Below are 24,053 nucleotides of genomic sequence, written 5' to 3' on the forward strand. Positions count from 1 at the left end.
TCTAATTTGGGGGAGGTGAAAAACAACTTGAAACTAGTAAAATCCCCAAATTTCATTGCCGCAGCATAAAAATTACCAGAATTACAAATTTTTATTAAAAAAAAATAAGAATTTTTAGTTTGATTGTAAAATAAAAATTTCTAAAAACTGTCTTCTTTGCTCTACAACTTTCTAATTTGGGAGAGGTGATAAACAACTTCAAACTACTAAAACCCCCAAATTTCATTGTCGCAGCGTGAAAATTATAAGAATTAAAAATTGTTATTTAAAAATTGGGAATTTTTAGATCGATTGGAAAATAATAATTTCTAAAAACTGTCTCCTGTGCTCTACAACTTTCTAACTTGGTAGAGGTAATAAACGAGTTCAAATTAGTAAAATCCCCAAATTTTATTGCCGCAGCGTAAAAATTACCAGAATTACAAATTTTTATTAAAAAAAAATGAGAATTTTTAGTTCGATTGTAATACAAAAATTTCCAAAAACTGATTCCTTTGCTGTACAACTTTCTAATTAGGGGGAGGTGATAAACAACGTCAAAATACTAAAATCCTCAAATTTCATTGCCGCAGCGTAAAAATTACCAGAATTACAAATTTTTATTAAAAAAAAAATAGGAATTTTTAGTTGTCAGCAAAATAAAAAAATTCTAAAAACTGTCTCCTCTGGTCTACAACTGTCTCATTTGGCGGAGGTTATAAACGTGTTCAAACTGATTATATTCCAAAAAAAAGTCTGAAGAGTATTGATAGAACTCTGTTTATCGTAAATTAATTAAATGGAACGTTTTTTCCACTCCTTTACACACGTGTCTAATTAAATCCACCCCTTCGATCGCCCTATCAAAAATAAATTTCGCCTGTCTCCACCGCAATTATCTAAATATAAAAGCTCCCAGAATCTTGCACGTCTAATTTGTCACAAGACAAGCGTATCATCCCACTTGGCTTAGATCTTGACGTACGCATACACATGTAGACGCAAAATCCGAATTAATCTTCCTTTTAGCTCCCGGACTTGCAATCTGCTCGGTTTAATGAGATTAAGGTTTGTCTGCACTAGGCGATGTAGTGCGAGCGGATCTTTAACATGCAAATATTTGAATTAAGCAGACACGCGTCTTTGACGTATTATTCGATTGGGATGATAGAAATTTAATGGAGAGGAGGAGGCGCGCGCGAAGAAATAGAAGTTGCGACTGCGACCGCGACCACGACCACTAAATATTTACACAAAGTGTTTGCAAGCATCCTTCATAATTAGTTGAAGTTATAGACGTGGGGAGTTGATTGAAATTTCATGTTTGAAGCGGAAGACAGCGTCAACTTTATGCAAGATTTGTTTCGAAACAGAGTCGATCTGCATAACAAAAGCATTTAGGTGACAAACCGTAGGTAAATATCACAGCCTCCCTTGTGTATATTGTGAGTTTCTCCCTACAAGACTTCTCACTTTTGGGTGTGGGTGTATAATCAAACTTCGCCGAAGTAATTTCTTTCGCATTTATTCAATTGGTTGTTTCAACAATGTGGTTAACTCCTCCGCGACAGAAAACCGTCTCGATTTCTCTCCGGCCTCGACACATTCCTCCACCAAATTGAACACGTCGTTAGACATAGTCGGGGGCGGGGAATGTAGCAGTCCATTTGGCATCATAGGCCAAGGCGCTCTCTGACTTAATAACAACTAAAACAGAAACCATTAATACCGAGCGAAAGGGTTGTTTCGAACTCACTCGACACACTGTATAAACATTGTGGTCGCTTACTGAGCTCTGACAAACTTCCTCTTCGCTATAAACGAAGTCGTCATCAGGGAAGTATTCGGAGTGATGTATTGTTTGGTTATCTAAAATTTCAGAGATGAAATAATTCGGAGTTTGTGGGGTTTGTACCTTCGAGCTTTTGTGTCAAGATGACGTTCCCCAGATCGATGAAATATAGAGTGTAATTTTCATCGACGGCGATGTTATCGGGTGATATATCTGTCAAATACACCCTGAAATCGGGGTGCTTTGAGGTGAACGCAACAGCAGCCTCCAATAATTGTACAGCTAAATAAGCGCGGATTTCCCATGAAGCGTGTTCGAAATCGGTGAGCGGGAAGCCACAATTCTCCTCAACAACAAGAAACCCACAAGTTCCCAACAACCCAGGAACAGGCCATGCGTCATCTTCCAAAAGACTCAACAGAAGAGGTTCAACACTGACTTGAAGAATCGTCCAAATCTGCTCGAAACTAAACCTTTTCACACGCTCCAGAAACAGCTCGGAAGTGTCTCTACTACAAGACTTGAAGTTTTCAACACCCTCTTTGTTAACACCGTCCAAAAACTCGAGAACTTTCTCCTTTGTCACGCCAGTTGGTCTGGATATCCCATCCAACTTCTCCTGGTGCCCCAACTTTTTCAAAACGACTTTCCTCCCGTCGTAATCAGCGAAGAATAAATTCTTCACGCTGAATAAATTATAAAAAAAATCCCTCCAGCTGTCGTATCGCAGTAAAATCCTTCCATCCTCCACATCCTTGCACAAATCGTCGCCGTAACAAAACGGACATTTCGACGAATCGGTGAAGCTCGCCACCGGTCTTTGCATCATCACCCCCACGTAAATACCCGCGACTGTTGATATTATCAAGACGACGATTTCGGTACTCATCCTTCAACTAAAATCGGAAATATTACTACCCCACAAATGCAGAAACACCCCTAAAAGGATTCCCGGAAAAACGCTCTCAGACCGGAGGGAGAATCCGTACGTTTCTTCTAATCATCTTATTGAATACGAAAGATTGCTTGCGATGTTGAAAGTATCGATTTCCACCCTCTTAACAACGAAGACTTCGCGAGATAAAAATAGTCGGGTCATATTACAACGAAGAGGGTTGCCACGTCTTGTTTTTAACCGGTAATTATTATGCGAGTTGCAGGGGGTTGAATTAATGCGTGTCCCCACCATTGTGGTGAAAAATTCAATATTAAGCTTAACAAAGGCAAGTTTTTATCAAATTCCGTCATTAATCATTTTGGTAGCACTGCGGCTGCAATGTCACTGTAATTAATGACGTCGATGAGTCGTAATGGATGGCGGCTTATTGCCATTTAAATTTTTAGAACAGTGTTACCAACAATGAAGTAATTGAGTACCTGTAATTTATTGATCTTTTAAGTATTTTGATGGATGTTGGAAGAAAGTGGCTAAAAAACAATTCAGGGGGCAACAGAGGCAAAATATTCAAAACCAAAAAACACAGAAAACAAAACGAAAGATTTCGACAAAATTCAAAAATTTTAAAGTTCACTAAATGCAGTTCAAAAAAATCCAGAAATAACACCAAAACGAGTTCACTGGACAGAACTGAAGAGATCTAAAAACCGAATCCAAGAAATCCAAAAAAAATTAAAAAATCCTAATTCCAAAACTACCAACATCCCGAAAATACAAATAATGTTCTTATCTAAGCAAATCCAAAAAAAATTTAATCCAAAATTCGAATATCTTTTTTTCGAAGCCTAATTAATGACCCTTATAAATGTTTCCTGTTGTCAATTTAGTTTCCTAAAAAAATCTCAAAAAAGCCGTCCAAACATTGTAAAAATTGCAAAAATAGCCAAGAATCTAAATAATGAATCCTGAATGAAATTGAGGAAGGCAAATTGTTGAAAAATATTAAAAAAAAAACTACAAAAATTAAAAAAAAGCATTAAAACTATTTAAAAAAAATCTCAAAAAACCGAGCAAAATGCCAAAAAATTATCTAAGATTTCCAAAGAATTTGAAGAGTTTAAAGAAAGTTTCGGAAATTTGGATCAAAAGAACTCAAAGAATTCCATAAAAATAAACGGATTTCATTACAAAAAAATTTTGGAAACCAAAATAAAATTCAAAAATTTGGAATAAGTTCAAAATCCCAGATTTTCGGAAAAATTCATCCAAATCTTAAAAATTTTATCCAAACAAAACAAAAATTTTTGAAAAATCTAATAAATTAAAATATTTATTTTTTTAAATCTAAAAAAAAAACAAAAAAAACATGAAAACTAGCGAAACAATTCTAAAAAATTGAAGAAAATCCAACAAATGGCATCAAAAAAACTTCATTACAAAAAATCCAAGAAATGTAAAACAAACAGAAGCTGAGGAAACCAAAATAAAATTCAAAGCTATGGAAAAACCTCAAAATCCAAGATTTTAAAAAAATTCGGAATTCCAAAAATACGAACTTGAAAAATAATCCTAACCATCCAAATCTATAAGATTTAATCCAAAATAAAACAAAAATTCAAAAATCCAACAAATGAATGCCCCATATACAGAGTTACATTTATATAAGGTAGGTACACAATGACCTTCTTCAACATTTTCCTCAAAAACTACATGTGACGAAAATTTGAAATTTTGGAAACAAAAGTAAGTGAATAAGAGGAATGAAGGTTATACCGGAAGTAGTAGTCAACTTGCTTATTTTAAATGGAACACCCCGTATATTATTACATTGTTACATTCTAAATCCAAATTGCGGGTAAATTTGTGTATAATGCCTAAATTCTACCATTTGAGTGGTACCTTGATTGTTTTGAAAAAAAAAATAATTCGCCCAAAAAAATAGTATACACCAAAAAAAGTGAAAGAGAACATCCTGTAACAGTTTAGTTTCCTAAATAGGAATCGTGAAAAAAACGCAAAAAATACAAGAATGCAACATGTAATATAAATAAAGAATCGCCAAAAGAATAATTGCCAGATTATTCAAAAAATCTTCTCAGAAATCGTTTAAAATTTGTAAAAAATCTTCTCAGAAATCGTTTAAAATTTGTAAAAAACCGTCGGAAAATGAATTTGTTATTGCAAAATTCTGGGGTTTGTTGACATGTAAAACAATCTCGAGCTAACCGCCGATTATTTCCATCAAGAGTAGGAAAGTACGCGATAAGTTTGTTTTCATAAATTTTTATGAGAGGAATCTTGTTAACTTGTAGCAATTCTTCAATCTAATGCTTTGCACGTACTCGTAAATGGAACGCTTGGTCGCTCAGAATTTCAAAACTCATCTAACTACACACTTAGTAACATTCCTACCCGGTTGAAAATTGTAATAAAACGAAAATGACGGATTTAATTTTTCTTTGAGACGTCAAGAAGATTAAATCCCAAGATCTCATTATAGGAATGTGTTCTCTTTGACTGAAATTTTTAGAGCCATTAAGAGTATTAATCAGAATAAAAAGGTCCTTGAGCAGGATTTAATGAATTACTTTCTATGTTAAATGTTTTTTCGGTTCACATGGGATTATCCCTCATTTGTTCGATTCAAACCGATTCTCTTTAAAAGTCAACAGTATCGCATCTTCCATCTAAAAGGAACAAAGCGACCACAAGTCCCCACAATGACGTCAACAACCCACAAAGCGGCTTACCTTAATAACAATCGTATTAGATTCGTGGTTGGTCCGACGCTATTTCATCTGCAACAAAAAATTCTCTTCAATTCAATCGTGACGACTTAAAACACGTTAATTTATCTCCCTTATCTCCCGCGACGTTAATACACGAAATAACGATCGTTTTATTGTTGCACCGACCATCGAAATCGTTCCCCTGGAGATGTCCTCAAGGAAGAAAAATCATCGATTCCAATCACAATAACAAGGACTGATTCGGACAAGAACGCTTTGTTCCCGGATTCAATTAATATAATAGCCTGTGCTCCCTTTTTTCAGTTTGCATCGCCAAGGACTAAAAGGATTTGATGTGTGTTCGTTTTGACAGTACCCTGAGGGATTATTAATTGAAGAACGTGCCGAGGAACCCTTTTCTGACTATCAAAATGTCACTTTGCGAGGCTGATTTGCGTTGGTCCTGGGCAGAGATTAGGAGTTATTATCCTAATGGATGGGATTCAGAGATGTTTCACTGTTCAAACTGTACAGTCCGGTTAATCGCTAATCGATTTTGACCTCTTTGGGGGGCGCTGACATGGCGGATTTCTACATAGTTCAAGAAAGTAGATCGAAAATGACCGTTAAAAAATAGTTATTTGTGTACCAAGGCCAAAAAGTGTTTCTTTTAATATCTTTTAGGCGACATTAAATTTAAAGTTAATTAATTTTTATTTATGATTTATTGATTTAATGATTTATAACAACTGAATAATTGTAAATATTTATGAATCCTTCAGAAAAGTTCTTACTTTCTTTATTTACATTTGCAGTTTCGGCATGTGAAGCTTCACAATTTGTATGAACTAGGTTTGATGTGCTTTTTGATGTTGTTGCAGCACTGCTAGACATGTTAATTTTCAATAATTCTACACGTATTTGTTGCACTTTACAGCAGTTTGTCGATTTTATTTTATCCAAATAATTATAAAATTGAGGGTAATATCGGTATCTTGATGTAATATGCAAAACTATGGATAGATGGCGCCACCATAGAAAATGTTTGCGGCCAGAAAAGACTCACTTTTAGGCTGCTTTTAAGGCCTAAAAGGTTCATTTTCAGTTAAAGTCGCCTAAAAAAAATATTTTTTAAAAATAAATCTTAGGCCTGATTTGATGGAACAAAATAGATTGAGGATTCCTAATCATGAAGCAATTCAAGTTTAAAAATGATTTTTCATTTTTCCAGTGCAATTTTTCTAAAATTTGTTGACTAGTGAATACAATTCACCCCCAACTTCGCGCCGTATTTGCGCGAGTTGCATTCGCTGTACGCAAAAAATTAATAGAAAATTTTTATTAGAAAATTTAATTTTAAACATTTTTTATTACATTTATTTTTGCTCTAAAATAATTGGTTTGAAAGATAAATGAGGAAAACATTTTTTAGAGGTGTTTATCCCAATTTTAAGGGTTGAAGCTCCCACGTTGGGTGAGAGTACTTTTTTTTTGTTTCAAATTTCAAAACTTTAATATTTTTTTAGGATTTAAAACCTAATTTCCCTCAACTAACAAAAGGACCAAAAAGATGCGCCCTAAACCCCCGAATTCCTGAGTAAAATTAATGACGTCACCGCTAATCAATCACCGTTGCCACCCCACACGTCATCAATTCTCCAACCTCAACTTTTAAATAAGTTAGAGCATCGAGGGTCGCCTTGGGAATTATTCAAACCGCTTGTAATAAGTCGCTTATTCGGCCGGCTATGTAAATTCAGTGGCGCACGTGACTGGGATGCCAACATCACCTTTAAACTCCCGCCCCCTTAGCGCGAGCCGCCTATGCCGACTAATTTTACGCCAACCTTGACAGTGTCTGGGTATTTAGATGGGATAAGTGGCGCCCAACGCGGGGCCTCCTCAGAATCCCAAATCGATCGTCGTTCTGCGGCTGTTTTTCCAGCGTTGGCGGCAGCTGCTTTGAACGTGATTGTGCCCAAAGCTGGAACTGATCGATTTATCAAAAGTTGTCTCGTTCGGAGAGCGGATGAGTGCTCGGCGGTTTCTAATTATTCCCGATACTTTTAAGGTAATTATAAAGTGGCGTATCGCCATTACATGTCCCTTTGGAGCGGAGTAATGTGATTAAAAGTAACGCAACGCTCTCGAAGTCGCGATATGAATGGAGCGAATCTCATGCCAAAAGGTGTTCTAAATCAGTCGACTAATTTTTTTATGAATGGAATTAAAAGCACGTGCCAAGAACGCATCGGATATCGAAAAATAAGGAGAATGTTGTTCATTGATGGGCGCTCCAAAACGTACAATTTTCATTTCGACTAACCAAACAAAGGGTTTTCATTAACGGTTATTATACTCCACTGCAAATATGTGTGTAGAATTTGTTTACACAGGTCGGGTGTGTCGTTTTCGTTGCCTTTTCCATGGTCCGTTGCTCTTTAATTGGCTGTCAACCCACACGACAATGTCATCATCACCAACACCATTGGCATCAAAGTCCACAGACGTTAAAACCTCCACTATCCCAACCTTGATCCCCTTAATTAAATTGCAGCCAAACTCATTTTTCCGTCCTCCTGGCGAACGTCGCTTCAATTTGCTCCATCGCCTTTATCTTTTAAAATCAAAGATTCATAAGACGTCCGACGGTGAGATACGTCCCAACTGCACTTTCAGCGAGATTAGCATAAATTCCTCTTTGCTCAGTATTGATAAAACAATCATCCACTACAAGAACGGCTTCCTGCACAGTCGCAAATTTATGCCATTAAGATAATTCCTCTTCTCTCAAGTCAGAATCCGATGATGCGGCAACTTTCGTATGATAAAAACCTTTAGGGACGAAACGCGTTTTGTTTTATGGGCCACAAAAGTCGCACCTGAACAATTTTCCTTCTTCCGCTCAGGGGCGGCGAGTTTGCGCCTAACTTCCGATGATCGTAATTGAATCCGCAAAAATGAGACCTTCACGGTTCGGTTTGGTGATCTAGTAGGCGACAAGCCAAAATAAACCAAAGCGCAAAAACAAATTCATATCAAAGCCACCTATTTGCGGAGAAAAGAGGCCCGAGACCAGAGCCTTGCGTAACACCTTTTGTATTTAAATCGGAGTTTTTATCTAGTTGGCTAGCACATTGTCAACTTGTCATAAAACCGTCGAAATATTTACACAACTAGATAAAAAAATTCTGTTGTAAAGCTAAGTCCAGAAATTCAATGTGCAATGTCAAAATTTAGCGAAGAGTCCAAATATACTTTATCACTTGACCATCTCGGTCCAAAACGTCTTGTAAGTAATAAATTCTGTTGCACAAAAGCTTCACTGCCGTTATTTTCGTGACAAAAGTACAAAATTGCAATTAATAACGTTGTCAAGTAGGCCTTGCAATTTTATGTTGGTAGTACTGCCAAAACAACTCGCCTTCTATCTGACCCTACAGTGAATTGACAGTTGGTGACTAATTTACAGTTGTTCTGGTTCTACTTTTCTGTTTTTCAGAGCACACTGAGATCCTATAGTCTTTTATAGAAACCCTGTACCCAAAGTAAGACAATTTTGTTTTACCCAACTCAAAAAAATTAAAGTAACTAAAATCTAGGGTTTATCTGACATCAAACGTTTTCATGGAACTACAATTTGGTGTCGGTAGTGTGGCATTCTGAGTTTCCTGAGCTTTTAAAATTACCAATAAGCTACAAATTCCAGGGTCTGACCACATACAGTCGCGAGCAAAAATTGTGGGTTTGGTTGGTCCTATGTACACTGGCTTTCAATAAAAACGCGTACACTTTAAATATCAAGTAGCTGCATTTTAATGATTTTTTGGCTATGTAACTCTGGGTTTTTTAGAACTAGGTTATGTCAAATTGACAAATACTGTCACTATCAGGCCAACTCAATCTAACAAAAAAATGGTGTACGCGATGAACGAAATTTTTGTCGGTCGACTGTAGTACAGTGAGGCGCAAAAAATGCGACAAGAGTCAATGTGTTAATACACTGATATGGAAATGATAAATTGATAATAATTATTGATGAAATTGATTGAGTTTCTGAGAAATTTTTTCCTCTAATTTCAACCGAAAAGCCTGATGATTGTTAATCAATAATAATGTCTTTGGTTTCCTTGAACCCTTGGGTTTAATATATGTTTTATGATATTATGATGTAAACACCGATAATTCGCCGATAATTTCGCGTCTTCAACCCCAACGTAACAAAACCAAAGTTCCTAACATTATCACGAGAAGTGACATTAAATCGAAAACGAATTGCCACATGTCAAAATTGTAAGGCGGGACATTTGAATATTCAAATTCGTCAGGACCTTCTGCGATGTTAGCATATTGATCCCCATAACAAAATTACCAGAAGGTCAAGAATTCGAACTTGCCCGCCGGTGTACCACTCAACTTTGTTGCATTTTACCCCACCCTCCCCTAATCAAATTCCCAACTCCGTAAGTTATGTTGGTGAAAGTTCATTAAGTCGGAATGTTAATGCAGACACTGGATGCCTCTTTATTATAAAACTATAGTGGGCGGGCGTGGTTTATTTATCGATCTCTGAGCGTCCCTCATTGAGAATACGGCCCTGTTACTTGCCTCTGGCCACAGCCAACCCCCAAAAAACCTGCAAACCTCTTTGTTTCAAAGAGGCAGGAATAGCAGTCAGGTGATTCGGTGATTTGAATGCAGAAAATCAATATTTTATGAAAACATTTCTGTTTACCTTCGCACGTGATATTTAGGGGTGGTTTAAGCACGTCTTCGGCTAAATATAGAGATGTTATTCTTAAGATAACGGGCCTCAAAAATCGCGAAAAAATAATAACAGTGAATCATCGCCGATGAATCATGTTCGATTCCGAGCTGTAAAACGTGTGAAGAAGCCCGGAGGCGAAGTCGACGAATCCGGGGATTTGTTCTTCCGGTGAAAATTGTCAAGCTGTTGCGTGGGGGGTTAACGGCCAAGCTAACAAGGGATTCCCTGCATCAAAATTCTTGTAATCCCCCTCTGTACATCAAAAACTCTTGTTCTTATCGATTGGAACATGAAATTTCATGTTGACTGGAGATATTCGCGGTTGGAACTCGGCCAAAACCACTACAACTCTTCAATGAAATTTGCGCAGTTTTAGAATAACGACACGGGGGCTGTAACTGCATCAACCCACGGAAAACCTCTCGATCCAAACCGATCGTTTGAACTCACAAAGACACTCAAAACCCCCTTGAAGTTGAAATTAGGGCGTGATTATGATCATAAATTGACCTAACCTATAAGAACGCGAAAATTGACAGGCGATCGTCACATTTTCCAATCGACGTTGGCATTACCGTCCAAAGGTACCCACGATCTCATCCTCCTGCAAGGTGGAAAATCCGCCGGAAAATGGTGAAAATTCGGCAGGAGAGTTGGTGGAGGTTCAAACAACACAATCGATTTCGTGGGAACACAGCCGGGAATTGTTTGCATTGAGGAATTTTATTCAACAGAGACTTACCTCTTGTAGGTCAATGTTGCTGCAATGTGGGCTCACTCCAGAGACGTACGAAGCACAAAAATAAAGTTAATTCCAACAGAAAACATGAAGTAAACTATAAAATTTATAATATACACCACACATCGTCCGGAAAGTCAAGAGACGACTTCGATAGCTTTGCTCAAATTTGCCGAAAAAGCGCACGCGTCGTTTAGTTGCACGGACATACAAAGAGCGCGCCACTGACAAATCCTAGTTGGGGCGCCAACCAAAGGAAACAAATTCCACCAATTTTCAAAAATTTATGAAAACTCGAGTCATTGTGCTATAATTGTGGTGCTGCAAGTTAAGAAGGTTTGATTCCGAATTTGTGCGATTTGTGTTGGTTTTTATTACGCGTTTTCTTTATTTTGCTGCATGCGCACAGGTCCGGATTAAGTTACGAAGTCACCCGCTCGATAGGTAATTTTGATATGTTGGCAGTTTTTGTTTGTTAGATTCAATCATTTTTGGTGTTTTCGAATTTTGTCCATTTTTTTAAACTCAGATTTTCTTAACTTTGATTTAACTCTGTCCACATAAGCAAAAACGATTTTATTTGTTGAATTGGGACACATTTACTCAACAAGCTTTAGTGTCATATAAGTATGTCAAAAAAAGTTGCAATTTACAAGAGTTCAATTAATTGTGAGATTTTTGTCTTCTAATGTCTCGACTTCCGTCAAAAATTATCAAAATATAAAATTGTTGCACAGTGAATCAGACTTTCAACTAGAAATCTATTGGCCCTAAAGAAAGACGGAGTTAAACCAAAGTAAGAAAAATTTCAGAATATTTTTGGCGTAGCTCCGCTCACATTAACAAAAGACGATTTAAACCAAGGCTACTAGATTAATGTAGGAACCTTGGATTTTAAGTTGTTTAATAGAAGAAGACAAGTACAGTGATGACCAAAACAAACATGTCAATTTTGTTTAATAGACGTTCACAAGAAACTGTCAAGTTTTTTACTAATCGCAAAATATCATGAAAGTATGGGAAAATATTTAGTATGCGGTACTAAAAGTAACAAAAGTTTGGTGACATGTAACTCACTCTGTTGAACGTCCAATCAGAGAACCGCATTTTAAATTTGGCGTCTACAAAAATTCTTTGCAGGAAATTTGAGGTATACTATCGCGGAATAAAAATTTCGAACATCACTTTTTGAGATGGCAATGTAAATCAAGCTTTATTGTCATTGTGACTGACATACAAAGTAAATTTCTGACACTTCTGAGTCTTTTACAAATTTTAAGGTTATAAAGACAAAGGACAGTTTACAATTTTTAAACATCAATCAATTTGATGTTTGAAATTTTGTTTCCGCGATAGTACCTAGTTTTCGGCCCGTTCTACAATGACTAAAAAAAGTTTACCAGTTTATTTTGACCGTGACTGTAACATTCTATGTATGCTTGAGAATAAGAAAACGAAATTTTGGGCAAAATTGTCACTGATTTCTTGACATAATTTTTGTCATTTTAATACTGTCAAGTTAATTCCACATCTAATGTGATGATTGATTGGTGGCATCTGATTGGCGGAAAATTAGTCACATGTCACCTTAACAACTTTTACATAGCGACTGTTCTTTCAGTTCAGTTGACTCTTTTTGACTTTAAAATAAAAATTAAAGTGTGCGATTAGCCGTTCTCTCAAACTTTTTGCTCTGAACTGGTGGTAATTTGGGCTCCAAAACCCCTGAATCCGGCTCTGTTCTCTGATGCTTTCATTACCAATTAAATAAATGATTAATTTGTCGCTCACATAAAATAAGATCTAAATAAACACACGAAGGGACGAGTCATAGAAAACGAACTAAAAAGAAGAAAAAAGCCAATTTTTATTTTCTGGGCTGCCTATCTAACTGCATGTCAGATCCTACGTTTCGTCCCTTTTAGAAGGTGTGAGCAGCGTTTGTGCAAAATCATCGTTCCGGAATTAGTTTTTGTATATTTTTGGAGAGTCAGTGATTTTGGCGGTAAAATTCGAAAATCCAGGTTCCTTTTGACGTGCGCAATGGTAGCGTGCGCATCCGCGCAGTCGAACGTGGGGACCGGTAACCGAGTGAGTGTTGTGCCCACCATCACGAGCCGAGACTAAAGAAAATGCCTCCATTTTGTTTATTTTCCTCACAGAAAAGCGAATTGTCGTGTGAAGAATAAAATCAAGTGAGTGTCAAACGCAGTAAAATCCGTCACGTGTCACAAATCCAACTCGTTATATATGTGTCTTGTGTGCAGCCCTCTGTCAGAGGGTATAAAAACCAGCAAGAATTGGTCGCGTCACGAGTAAGCACTTCGTCAAATTGACTACCGTCTCCGGCACTAAAAATAATACCCACAACGGTGGTAATTGTTGCGTGGACAAAGACCTCTCGGTGAGTACGCGCAAGAACAAAGGTGTGTTCGGGTTTGCGAAAGACAGGACGGGGGCTGCGAAGACGCCATCCCTCAACATGAACCACGTCACGGGGCAGTACAGACGCAACGACGACAACCCCCAGAACAACGAGGTGGAGGAGATGGAGACCCAGGAAGGTGAGTAAAAGTACCAACTTGACAAGCGCTAAATCCCCTGCAGTCACCACGACAGAGTCCGTCACGGACACCGGGGGCGGCGAGATGGACCAGCAGAATGGCGAGGTCATCATCGGCCCGCAGCCGGACCCCAATATGACCGTGCAAGACGCCGACATGGAAGAAGATGAGGCGCGATCAGAAGCCACCTTCAGGTACACAGTGCAGCAGTTCAGCAAACTCAAGGTATGTTTATTCTTTCCGCTCCTGTGGACACCTGACATTCGTTCCCTCAGGACTCTGCGCTGTCTCCCGCTTGCTACGTCAGGAATCTACCCTGGAAGATCATGGTGATGCCCAGGAACAGCCACTCACAGGACAGGACGGCGCAGCGCTCTCTTGGTTTCTTCTTGCAATGCAACGGCGAGAGTGAGTCTTCCTCTTGGTCTTGCTATGCTGTCGCCGAATTGCGACTTCTCTCCGTGCGGCCAGACGTGGAGCCTTTTTCGAGGAAAATCCAGCACTTGTTCTATTCAAAGGTAACCATCTGGAGGCACCTTTCAAAATAATCAACACTTTTTATTTAGGAAAATGATTGGGGATTTTCGCACTTCATGGCTTGGAATGACATTCTTGATCCTGAAAAAGGCTACATCAAAGATGATGCCATCACTTTGGAAGTACACGTGGTGGCGGACGCCCCACATGGGGTTTCATGGGACAGCAAAAAACATACAGGTGAGCTTTGCATACAATTATGACACAAGTTGACTGACCTTTGCGTGTTTAAATGTTCTGACCTTGACATACAGATCATGTTCCGCATTTTTTTCAAGAATGTACACAATCACACAAAATGTTTCTTCTTAGTACATTCAACTCTTTTATAACAAATTACGTAAAATTTTCTGTAAACTGGAACGGAGATGAGTGTTGACTTACGATGGCGCAAAGAGTTACAAAATCAACATTGGAAATGCCAACTGACCTTTCTCTGTTCTTGTATTTTATTTTGTTTCCATGCAAATAAGACAAATTTCGCACGGCGTTGTAAAAAGATCGTTATTTTTACAACGTCCATAAAAAGGACATTTCAAATTCCACTCTCCAAATTGTTCCAATTTCGGGATGTCCACACTAGCTTCGGTTTTTAAGCTGTCAAAATACATGGGAAGATGGTTTTAAGGCCATTTATCAGTCATTTTAACCATAAAAACTTCATTTTGTAGACTCAAATGTTCAAAATACCTAATTTTAATCAATAGAAACGTAATAAAGATAAGTTTATTGTGCAGGAAATAGGTTTATTTTCACAATTACAAACTAACTACGCTACTGGTATAAAATAATAACTGTCAGTTTGACGTTAAACACAAAATTTTCTTAGATACCTTTAACCAATTCGGTGGTTCTTTGCCAATTGTTCTTCGTCTTCTTACGGTTGCCTGCATCACTGCTTCAAAATTCATTGCATATACCATTCCGTCATGGGATTTTGAACCATGCCATTTGTCAAATGTGAAATGACCTTTATGTTCCACGTGAAATAGTACAGTGGCGGCCAAAATAAAGTGGTACAAGTCTTGAACCACATTTTTCAAACATTGAGCTGTGTAAAACTGGTTTTCAAAGTGGGCTTAACAATCTGCAATCGTCAAAACAACTTTACATTGTAGGCACAGATTACCTCTTGTAGGTTAATATCGAGAGATCAAATAGAAACTCATCTTCAGTTACCTTTGGAATTCCACAGCGTGTCCTTAATTGCCACTTTGACAGCTGCCAATTTTAAGGTTATATGATGAAAACTGTCTTAAAATGCAAATATGTAATTTAAAGCAAAAGTACGTGTTGTGATTAGTTTTTCATAAGAGAACTTTTTGCAATATGAATCAAACATGACAGCGTTGTCAAAATCGTTCATTAAAATTTTCAAATAATTTCTAGTTTGACAACGTCACATTACTTGACAGAAACAAGACTGTTTCTTCAATCAAAGACATGACTTGAAATTTCAAAGCCAACCGAGGATGAGTTTTATTTGATCTCTCGCTATAGTTATTCAGGTAGTTATGATAACGTCCTATTAATAGTTCAACAGTTAAATTTTTGACTGGATTACAATGTCGTTCAAAAGTTGTACCAACCGGAATCGAACCATCGACACAATTTACACTTTCTATTGCCAACCAAAAAAAAAGCTGCACTGTTAATATTGCACGGGATTTGTTTCTTTCGATACCCAAAAGCGTATCGAAATACTCTCAATTCGAACGCAAAGTGGAAGAAATCAATTTTGAAGTCTCAATTATACAGGGTCCGGCAACACTTGTGTCCACCCCTAAAATCGTCTTTAATTTTAAAGATAAAATTTTGAAAATTTGCATACGCTTATAGTTGACAAGGTTCTAGAAGCTGACACCAAAATTTGTTTTGATATCACGGTTTCTTTGGCGTCGCGACGCCTAAAAAGTTTAATTTTTAGCGATTTTTGGGTTTTTTGAGGTAATATTAGCGAATTCAATTTTTTTTCAACATAACTGTAATACAAATATTTGAGTTTTTATTTTAAATCTACTTCAAATGGTGTTTAAAATTTGCGAAAAAAACGCTGTTTTATCAGGTTAGTTTTCAACATTTTGACGGTGCAGTGACAAACTACGTTTACACCAAAATTTCACAAGTCACTTCATTCACTCTTATGAAGGTCAATTTTGATTAACTCGGGCATTTTGCACTTTATGGACACCAGAAATCGTTAATTAACATCGACAAAGCGACAATTTCGCCAAGTAAGACTTTTGTTACCTTCTAAAACGAACCAAAGATTAGATGTCATTTGTGACACAAGATGTTGACAGATGGGTGTAAACGTAGTTCCCAATTTTGACGTAATAAAATTGGAAACTAACTTGATAAAACAGCATTTTTTCGTCAAATTTTGAATACAATTTACATTAAATCTAAAATGTCAACTGAGATATTTTTAACACATTTATATCGAAAAAAAATTAAATTAAAGGTTCATTTCATAAAACTTCACAATTAGCTAAAAAATACACTTTTAAGGCGTCGCGACGCCAAAACTATAAGTGATAAAAAATACATTTTTGCGTCGGCTTCTAGAGCTTTGTCAACTATGAGTGTATGCAAATTTTCAAAATTTTATCTTTAAAATTAAAGACGATTTTGGGGGTGGACACAAGTGTTGCCGGACCCTGTACAGTAGGGACCAATAGCAACTGACACCGACCTTGGACGCTATTTTCTGAAAAATTTAGTTGTGTAAATCTGGTCGATAAGTATAGAAGTAGGCATAATGATTGTTAGGGTAGGCTTACAATGACTAATAAGACAAATGAGCAAATTGATACTTCTGGAAGGTAAAATTACGTCTCATTAGTGTGGCGATGGAATCGTTTTGCTATTTTTTAATTATTGCTTACTATTAGTAGTTCCGATGACTTATTAGTAGTTCAACTGATTGCTTTTTAGCCCGTTGCACAATGAGAAAAAAAGTGTGCCCGTATAATGTAATAAGTAAGGTCCACATTCACCATGACGTAATAGTATATTAAAAACCAGTTTTACAACAACGAATTTCGTATTTATCCGTATCAATTTTTGATATGTTATCAGGACGTTAAATAGAAACATTTATTATTTTTTGCCAGGTTGGGTAATTTCGTTCTGGTTTTTACCTTTTATTAACAAATCCATCAGCCCAATTAATAATTTTCAATCTTACTCGAATATAATACAATATTTTATCCAAAACTCAGATTACTAACAATAAAAACAATAAAATTCACTACAGAAGTGCAGCAATAACGGATTTTGGATATATATCCGCTGTATTAGCGGATTTTGAGTAAATATATTTATCTCCCTCATTTTGTACAGCAAACTAATCAAATATTGACATCATGAAGCAGAAATGATGGATCAAATTTTGGCCACGTCCGACGATCATGTCACTTTTCGGGTCTTCTGACCTTAGTAAATTAAATCAAGTGATATGTGCAATATCACATCTAAAATAAAAATAGATAATGTCAAATTAGAATTCGGTATTTGGTTAGAGCAGCAAAATTTGATAACGGAATATTACCAATAAACATGATCATAACTGTCAGGGAATTGCGGTTCCATTATTAAAGTTCATCTTTAAATACATTGTTGTGCGTACAGATCAATATCATTGTATACTTTGTTAGTACGATTAAAACCGGAAGAGTCATGTCAGGGGCAACATTCTGTATATTTACAGAGTTCATGTTCGTTTTTGCGCGTTATTGTTACTATTGGAGTATTGTTCGGTTTCAACGAACTGGAGCCAAACGATCTATTGTTGATTTAGCTCGAGAATGATCGTTGTTTAAAGAAACAACGTTATCTGGTGTTTTTACTTTCATGTCAACAAATAATAGCTGCAATTAGATAAGAGTGATGTAACGAAATTCTATAAATGTCAGCGATTTTATTTGTGTTTCTTCGCAGGTTATGTTGGTTTGAAAAACCAAGGAGCCACTTGCTACATGAATTCCCTCCTTCAAACCCTTTATTTCACCAACCAGTTGCGACGAGCCGTTTACAAAATGCCGACCGAATCGGACGATTCGACGAAATCCGTAGCACTGGCTCTTCAAAGGGTTTTTCACGAACTGCAGTTCTGTGATAAACCGGTTGGTACAAAGAAACTAACGAAAAGTTTCGGTTGGGAAACTTTGGATTCGTTCATGCAACACGACGTGCAAGAATTTCTCAGGGTAAATACAGTCCAGTCGAACGCAAAGAAATGAATAATGATTGGAATTCAGGTACTTTTAGACAAATTGGAGAGCAAGATGAAGGGGACTTGCGTCGAGGGCACAGTTCCCAAGCTGTTCGAAGGGAAGATGATTTCGTATATTAGGTGTAAAAACGTCGATTATTCAAGCACACGCTCGGAAACTTTTTATGATATACAGCTCAACATCAAGGGGAAGAAAAATAGTAAGTTTAGAACTAGTCATTTGACGTGGCGCGGATAAAGTTACACCTATTAGGATTAGGTTACGGTAGCTGCCAATTAAGAAAAATCAGGTGCTTAGTCACGTGCTTCTGACTCATTGTACAATACCGCTCAAAATGTATCTGCCCACATAAAAATATTGTTAATTCATTTGCGATTTCGCGGTTATTTATATTTCTGCTGATTCTGTGGTAAGAGATAATCATTGCATTTCTTCACCATTTCGGTACAAAACTGTCACTAATTTTTTGAGAAAAGTTGAAGAACAATTAACTTCCGCAACCACAAATTATAGAAGTTTTGTTGTCAAAGACCTTCACGATATTAAACAAAACGGTAAACGTCAATCACCACTTTAGTTCTTGCATTTATAGGCTGATGGGTTGTGAAAATATGTGAAACGATGACTTAAAATTTCTAAAAGTACATTAAAAAAAATAAAAAAAATAGATTTTCTAAAACATCAAAAAAAGAAAAAATTGCTGTTAGCATCAAACATGAAAACAATAAACGCCAAACAAAAGCGAAAGAAAGAAATTATTTTGGAGTTACTTAAAAAAATGTTGGTGGGGCAAATACTTTTGAGTGGGAGTGTATTATACTAGTCGACTAAAAATAGCACCCAATCATCAATTCGCACCACTTTCTTTCTAGTCGACGAGTCTTTCAAAGACTACATCGCGAAGGAGACCTTGGACGGCGACAACAAATACGACGCCGGCGAGCACGGTTTACAAGATGCCGAAAAAGGGGTGATTTTCTCCGCTTTTCCACCAGTCCTACATTTACATTTGATGAGGTTTCAATACGATCCGATCACGGATTGTTCGGTTAAATTCAACGACAGGTTTGAATTCTACGAGAAGATATCGCTAGACTCGTATTTACAAGAGCCGGATCCGAGTAATCCGGCCAACTACACTTTACACGCTGTTTTGGTACATTCTGGCGACAACCACGGTGGTCATTATGTAGTTTTCATTAATCCGCGAGGTGACGGGAAATGGTGTAAATTCGACGACGATGTGGTCTCGAGGTGTACGAAACAAGAAGCGATAGAACACAACTACGGAGGCCACGATGAAGACATGAACATGACAGTGAAGCACTGCACCAACGCCTACATGTTGGTTTATATCAGAGATTCGGAGCTTCATAACGTTTTGGAGGAGGTAATAGATATTTATATAACAAGTACAGAAAGTGACCAATTTCGCACGAGTGTGATGCACAAGGCGCCAGCCGAGTGCAGGTATTACACGAGTGCAAGAAAGACATTTTCTGACGAGTTATGTACACTGTTTTTCCTACGACCTTTCATCATCGGGAAGAAACTATAGGTTTTGACAATAGTTCTTTTCTTGTCTATTCTAAATGTCATTTTTCTACAACCTCATAAAAGTGACGTATTCCACAGTTAGATGGTTGATGTTTTCGTACATCCATTTACGAAAGTAAAAGTCACTAGTGTGATATGAATATATCCACACAGACCTGTCAAATAGATATTTACATAACAAGTGCGGAAAGTGAGCAATTTCGCACGAGTGTAAATGTAGATGTCAGATGTTACACGAGTGCAAGGAAGACACTTTCCGACGAGTTGTGTACACTATTTTTCCTACGACCTTCCATCATCAGGAAGAAATCAAGTCTTGACAATAGTTCATTTGTCGTCTATTCTAAATGTCATTTTTCTATGACCTTAAATAAAAGTGACGTATTCCATATAGTCAGATGGTTAATGTTTTCGTACATCAATTTACGAAAGTAAAAGTCACTAGTGTGATATGAATATATCCGCACAGACCTGTCAGAAACGACCTAACCAATTTATTTTTACCATTATGCATGTTGTTTAACAGTAAATCGTCTAGATACTTAAGACAAAAATTCAAGAATTACATTTGTATTTCAAAATAACTGTCAATTTTGACAGGTCTGTGCGGATATATTCATATCACACTAGTGACTTTTACTTTCGAAAATGGATGTACGAAAAGTTCAACTTTCGAAGTCATTTAACCGTGTGAAAAACACCACTTTCATATGGAGTCGTAGAAAAATTGACTTGTCAGAAACTCATTTTTATCATTATGCATGTTGTTTTACAGTGAATCGTCTTGATATTTGAGACAAGGAGTTAAGAGTTACATTTGTAGTTCAAAATAACTGTCAATTTTGACTGGTCTGTGCGGATATATTCATATCACACTAGTGACTTTTACTTTCGTAAATGGATGTACGATATCATCAACTTTCGGAGTTAGTCAACCGTGTGGAACTTGCTATTTTCATATGGGGTCGCAGGAAAAAATCATTGTGTGATGTGCTCATTACTAAACCTGCCAAGTTGTAAAAAAATCGCGTTTTTTCAGCCGCGGGCGGTCTTAGGTAATAGTTATTCATTATATAAATGTTTAAGACAACGTTTTATTCACACAAGAATGTTTAAACGCGATATAACGTTTTATCTACGATTACTAGTTCAAATATACTCCCTTCGGTCGCCTCGTGTTAAAACATCACACTGGTACTGTAAAATAGTCGTTCCCGGACTTGTGACGTAAAAAACTATTAAAAAGCAGTACTGTAATGGAGCTATATTACACAACGATTTATGTTGACATTCGACTTTCCAAAAAAAAATGCACTTGTCATATCCGCCAAGTTGTAAAAAAATCGCGTTTTTTTAGCCGTGGGCGGTCGTAGGTAATAGTTATTCATTATATAAATGTTTTAGACAACGTTTTATCTACACAAGAATGTTTAAACGCGATATAACGCTTTTTCCACGATTACTAGTTCAAATTATGCTCCCTTCGGTCGCCTCGTCCTGAAACATCGCACTTGTACTGTCAAATAGTCGTTTCCGGACTTGTGACTTAAAAAAACTATAAAAAAAAATAGTGATGTGTAAATTATGACCAATCACAGAGCGCCATTTTCGGTTCTTTACATCATCCTTCAGATTTTCCAGATCCGGATCCCCTAGTTTTGGTAGATTTTCCTCAAATTTCTTAGTTTCTGAGTTTCAAACCCACCAACCTAGGCAACTAGTGTGATATACATGTGACTTTTACTAGTGATTTTTACTTTCGGAGTCATTTAACCGTGAGGAAAATGCCACTTTCATATGGGGTCGTAGGAAAAAAAACATTTCTGTTTCTTTTATTTATTTGAAAATTGCCTTTGCCACCCTCTCACCTTCGGTTCGTTGAAGGTCACTGACGCCGACATCCCCAGCGAGCTAGCGGATCGCTTAGCTGAAGAAAAACGCATGGAACAGGTGCGACGAAAAGAACGGAACGAAGCGCACCTTTACATGACCATCAACGTCCTTCTTGAAGACAGTTTTGATGGTCATCAAGGTAACGACTTGTACGATCCCGATCGGCCTCTGTTTCGCGTCTTCAAAATCAAGAAAATGGCTCTCGTCAGCGAAATGATGGAAATGTTCGCCGAAGCTTTCAAATACTCGACGGAGCAAATCAGGCCGTGGCCTTTCAGTCAGAGGTCCAACCAGACGATGAGGCCTTGCATGTTGGATTTGGAGGCCGAATCGCATAAGGCGGTCATCGACGCCGCTGAAAATCAAAATCCTTGGACTATCTTCTTGGAGTTGTTGCCGCCGGATTCCGGGTTGACAACTTTGCCGAATTTTGATAAGGAGACGGATGTTTTGTTGTTTTTTAAGATGTATGATCCCAAGCAGAAGAAGATTCATTATTGTGGTCATAGTTACTTACCGGTTACTAGTAAATTGAGCGAGTTGGTTCCTTTGTTGAATGAGAGGGCTGGGTTTTTACCAGGGACGGAGTTGGTGTTGTACGAAGAAATCAGGCCTAACATGATTGAGAAGATCACCAATTTCAACGAGCCTCTGGAGAAGGTCTTGGACGAATTAATGGACGGCGATATTCTTCTCTTCGAAAAGGAGGAAAGAGAGGAATTCTCCGATTTGCCCACCTGCATTGACTACTTCAAAGATTTGTATTATCGAGTCGAGGTGACGTTCGTGGATAAGTGCACGCCAAACGATCCAGGCTTCACCATGGAACTCTCCCAGAGGATGACTTACGATCAGTTGGCGAGGGCTGTGGCTCAAAGGGTCGGGACAGATCCGTACCTCCTCCAGTTTTTCAAATGTCAAAAGTACGTTATTCCTAGCTCACTTTACAAACTAATCGAATTAATTAAAGTTCCGTATCTTCCAGTTACAAAGACAGCCCGGGACATCCTTTAAGGTGCACCTTTGAGGGCACCTTGAAAGATCTTTTAGTGTTTTCCAAACCTAAGGCGCCTAAAAAAATCTTTTACCAACAGCTCAGCATCCGTGTTAATGAATTAGAGAATAAAAAACAGTTCAAATGTATTTATGTCGGTCCCAATGTTTTAGAAGAAAAAGAAATTATATTGTATCCTAATAAACGTGGAACGGTAAGCGATCTGTTGGAGGAAGCGAAGAAGCAAATTGAGTTCGGCGAAGGCAGCACGGGGAAATTAAGGTAAAATCCCTCGGAACCGAAGGAAATGAAGATTAATTACCCGCGTTGCAGATTTACAGAAGTCAGTTGTAACAAAGTGTCGTTAGGTCCGAAAGACGACACGCCCTTAGACCATTTGGTAATTAACGCAGCTAAAATCTATAGGATCGAAGAAGTGCCAAGAGATGAGTTGCATATAGCAGAAGACGAGATGTTGATTTCTTGCGCGCATTTCCAGAAGGAGGTGTTTTCGACCTTCGGCCTCCCTTTCCTGCTCAAAATCAAGCAAGGAGAGCCCTTCTCGAAGGTCAAAGAACGCATACAGAAGCGACTAGGTGTCCCTGATAAGGAATTCGAAAAGTACAAGTTTTCAATCGTCGCCATGGGCCGGCAACAGGTCCTTCAAGACGATGAATATGTAGTCAATTTAGCTGATTTTAGACCTCTTCCAAATCAAGGTAAGTGTTTTTTGATTGACTTGATGACACTGTTTTATTTGGGATTTTCAGCCGGTAGCCCAAAGCCCTGGTTAGGTTTGGATCACGTGAACAAAGCCCCAAAGCGATCGCGGTTTAATTATTTGGAAAAAGCCATCAAAATTTATAATTGAGAGACTGAGGAAGCTTAATTCACAACCTTGCACTTTTCGGCTCTGCAGTATTGCCAGTTTAACGATTAAGAAATTCCCTAACAATAGTGGAATCGATAAGTGCGGCTGCTTTGTCATTTGGTGCTTTGTGTGAGCACAAGTCTTCTGCTGTGTGACACCATTTTGTATATAAAATATATATTTGTTCATGTCTGTCTATTTAGAATATATTCGCGCTAAAGCTGTTTGCTAGTTGTTTCTTTTATTTAATTTTTTCGATTTGAAGGTGGACACGTACTTGAGTTACTGTATTAACTTATAGAATTATCAATTTTTTATCAACACAAGCACGTGATCATATATGCGAATGTATATATGACGTTTGTTAAGAGAATTTCCATTGTTTGATATTAACAGTCGGAGCGGTGGCGATTTTATTTCAATTTTGTGATGTTGGTTGTGTAGTATCATCTTGTTTTAATACCGCATGAATTTTTAAATGCAACTGATATTTC

General features: G+C 37.4%; 3 protein-coding genes across 8 annotated transcripts in view; 1 reads left to right on the plus strand and 2 right to left on the minus strand.

Moving 5' to 3' along the window:
• bsk (mitogen-activated protein kinase dJNK) overlaps positions 1 to 10,998 on the minus strand; it is a 49,445-nt gene extending 38,447 nt beyond the window's left edge. For 2 of the 4 annotated variants that reach the window (XM_088041648.1, XM_088041645.1), the window contains exons 1-2: positions 10,909 to 10,953; positions 5,420 to 5,467 (exon numbers count right to left, since the gene is read on the minus strand). The gene's annotated coding sequence lies outside the window, so the exon portion shown is untranslated. Of the gene's footprint in view, positions 1 to 5,419; positions 5,468 to 10,908 lie in introns of all 4 variants that reach the window. The other 2 variants (XM_088041646.1, XM_088041649.1) reach the window with 2 other exon arrangements.
• Positions 1,491 to 10,951, minus strand: LOC148171058 (divergent protein kinase domain 2A). Its single transcript, XM_088041652.1, has 5 exons — positions 10,909 to 10,951; positions 5,420 to 5,467; positions 1,895 to 2,667; positions 1,736 to 1,848; positions 1,491 to 1,686 (listed from the first exon to the last, which is right to left on the minus strand). Exons 3-5 carry the CDS (start codon positions 2,658 to 2,660, stop codon positions 1,504 to 1,506), a joined length of 1,062 nt encoding a protein of 353 aa, XP_087897778.1. The 5' UTR covers positions 2,661 to 2,667; positions 5,420 to 5,467; positions 10,909 to 10,951; the 3' UTR covers positions 1,491 to 1,503.
• A 2,200-nt stretch (positions 10,999 to 13,198) lies between the features above and the next one.
• Usp7 (Ubiquitin-specific protease 7) lies at positions 13,199 to 23,650 on the plus strand. Of its 3 annotated transcripts, none has more exons than XM_088040487.1 (11): positions 13,199 to 13,469; positions 13,513 to 13,694; positions 13,745 to 13,987; positions 14,036 to 14,186; positions 17,949 to 18,217; positions 18,269 to 18,443; positions 19,117 to 19,634; positions 21,686 to 22,617; positions 22,680 to 22,970; positions 23,022 to 23,407; positions 23,459 to 23,650. In XM_088040487.1, exons 1-11 carry the CDS (start codon positions 13,388 to 13,390, stop codon positions 23,557 to 23,559), a joined length of 3,330 nt encoding a protein of 1,109 aa, XP_087896613.1. In that variant the 5' UTR covers positions 13,199 to 13,387; the 3' UTR covers positions 23,560 to 23,650. The 3 variants fall into 3 exon arrangements, with proteins under 3 accessions (XP_087896613.1, XP_087896611.1, XP_087896610.1); XM_088040484.1 differs by having other exon boundaries at positions 13,286 to 13,469; positions 22,665 to 22,970; XM_088040485.1 differs by having other exon boundaries at positions 23,022 to 23,650.
• The last annotated feature ends 403 nt before the right edge of the window (positions 23,651 to 24,053 follow it).

The sequence above is a fragment of the Gnatocerus cornutus genome, chromosome 7 (genome assembly GCF_029298725.1).
Source record: "Gnatocerus cornutus isolate USDA-ARS CGAHR chromosome 7, icGnaCorn1.1, whole genome shotgun sequence".
Lineage (NCBI taxonomy): Eukaryota > Metazoa > Arthropoda > Insecta > Coleoptera > Tenebrionidae > Gnatocerus > Gnatocerus cornutus.

What these genes read in the sequence shown, in the direction of transcription:
- LOC148171058 (XM_088041652.1), bottom strand. Translation starts at nt 2,660, where the DNA reads ATGAGTACCGAAATCGTCGTCTTGATAATATCAACAGTCGCGGGTATT. An exon ending in CTTGACACAAAAGCTCGAAG is followed by an intron (nt 1,849 to 1,894) that starts GTACAAACCCCA and finishes CTGAAATTTTAG; the next exon opens with ATAACCAAACAATACATCAC. An exon ending in ATGTTTATACAGTGTGTCGA is followed by an intron (nt 1,687 to 1,735) that starts GTGAGTTCGAAA and finishes TTTCTGTTTTAG; the next exon opens with TTGTTATTAAGTCAGAGAGC.
- Usp7 (XM_088040485.1), top strand. Translation starts at nt 13,388, where the DNA reads ATGAACCACGTCACGGGGCAGTACAGACGCAACGACGACAACCCCCAG. An exon ending in GGACAGCAAAAAACATACAG is followed by an intron (nt 14,187 to 17,948) that starts GTGAGCTTTGCA and finishes GTTTCTTCGCAG; the next exon opens with GTTATGTTGGTTTGAAAAAC. An exon ending in CATCAAGGGGAAGAAAAATA is followed by an intron (nt 18,444 to 19,116) that starts GTAAGTTTAGAA and finishes CTTTCTTTCTAG; the next exon opens with TCGACGAGTCTTTCAAAGAC.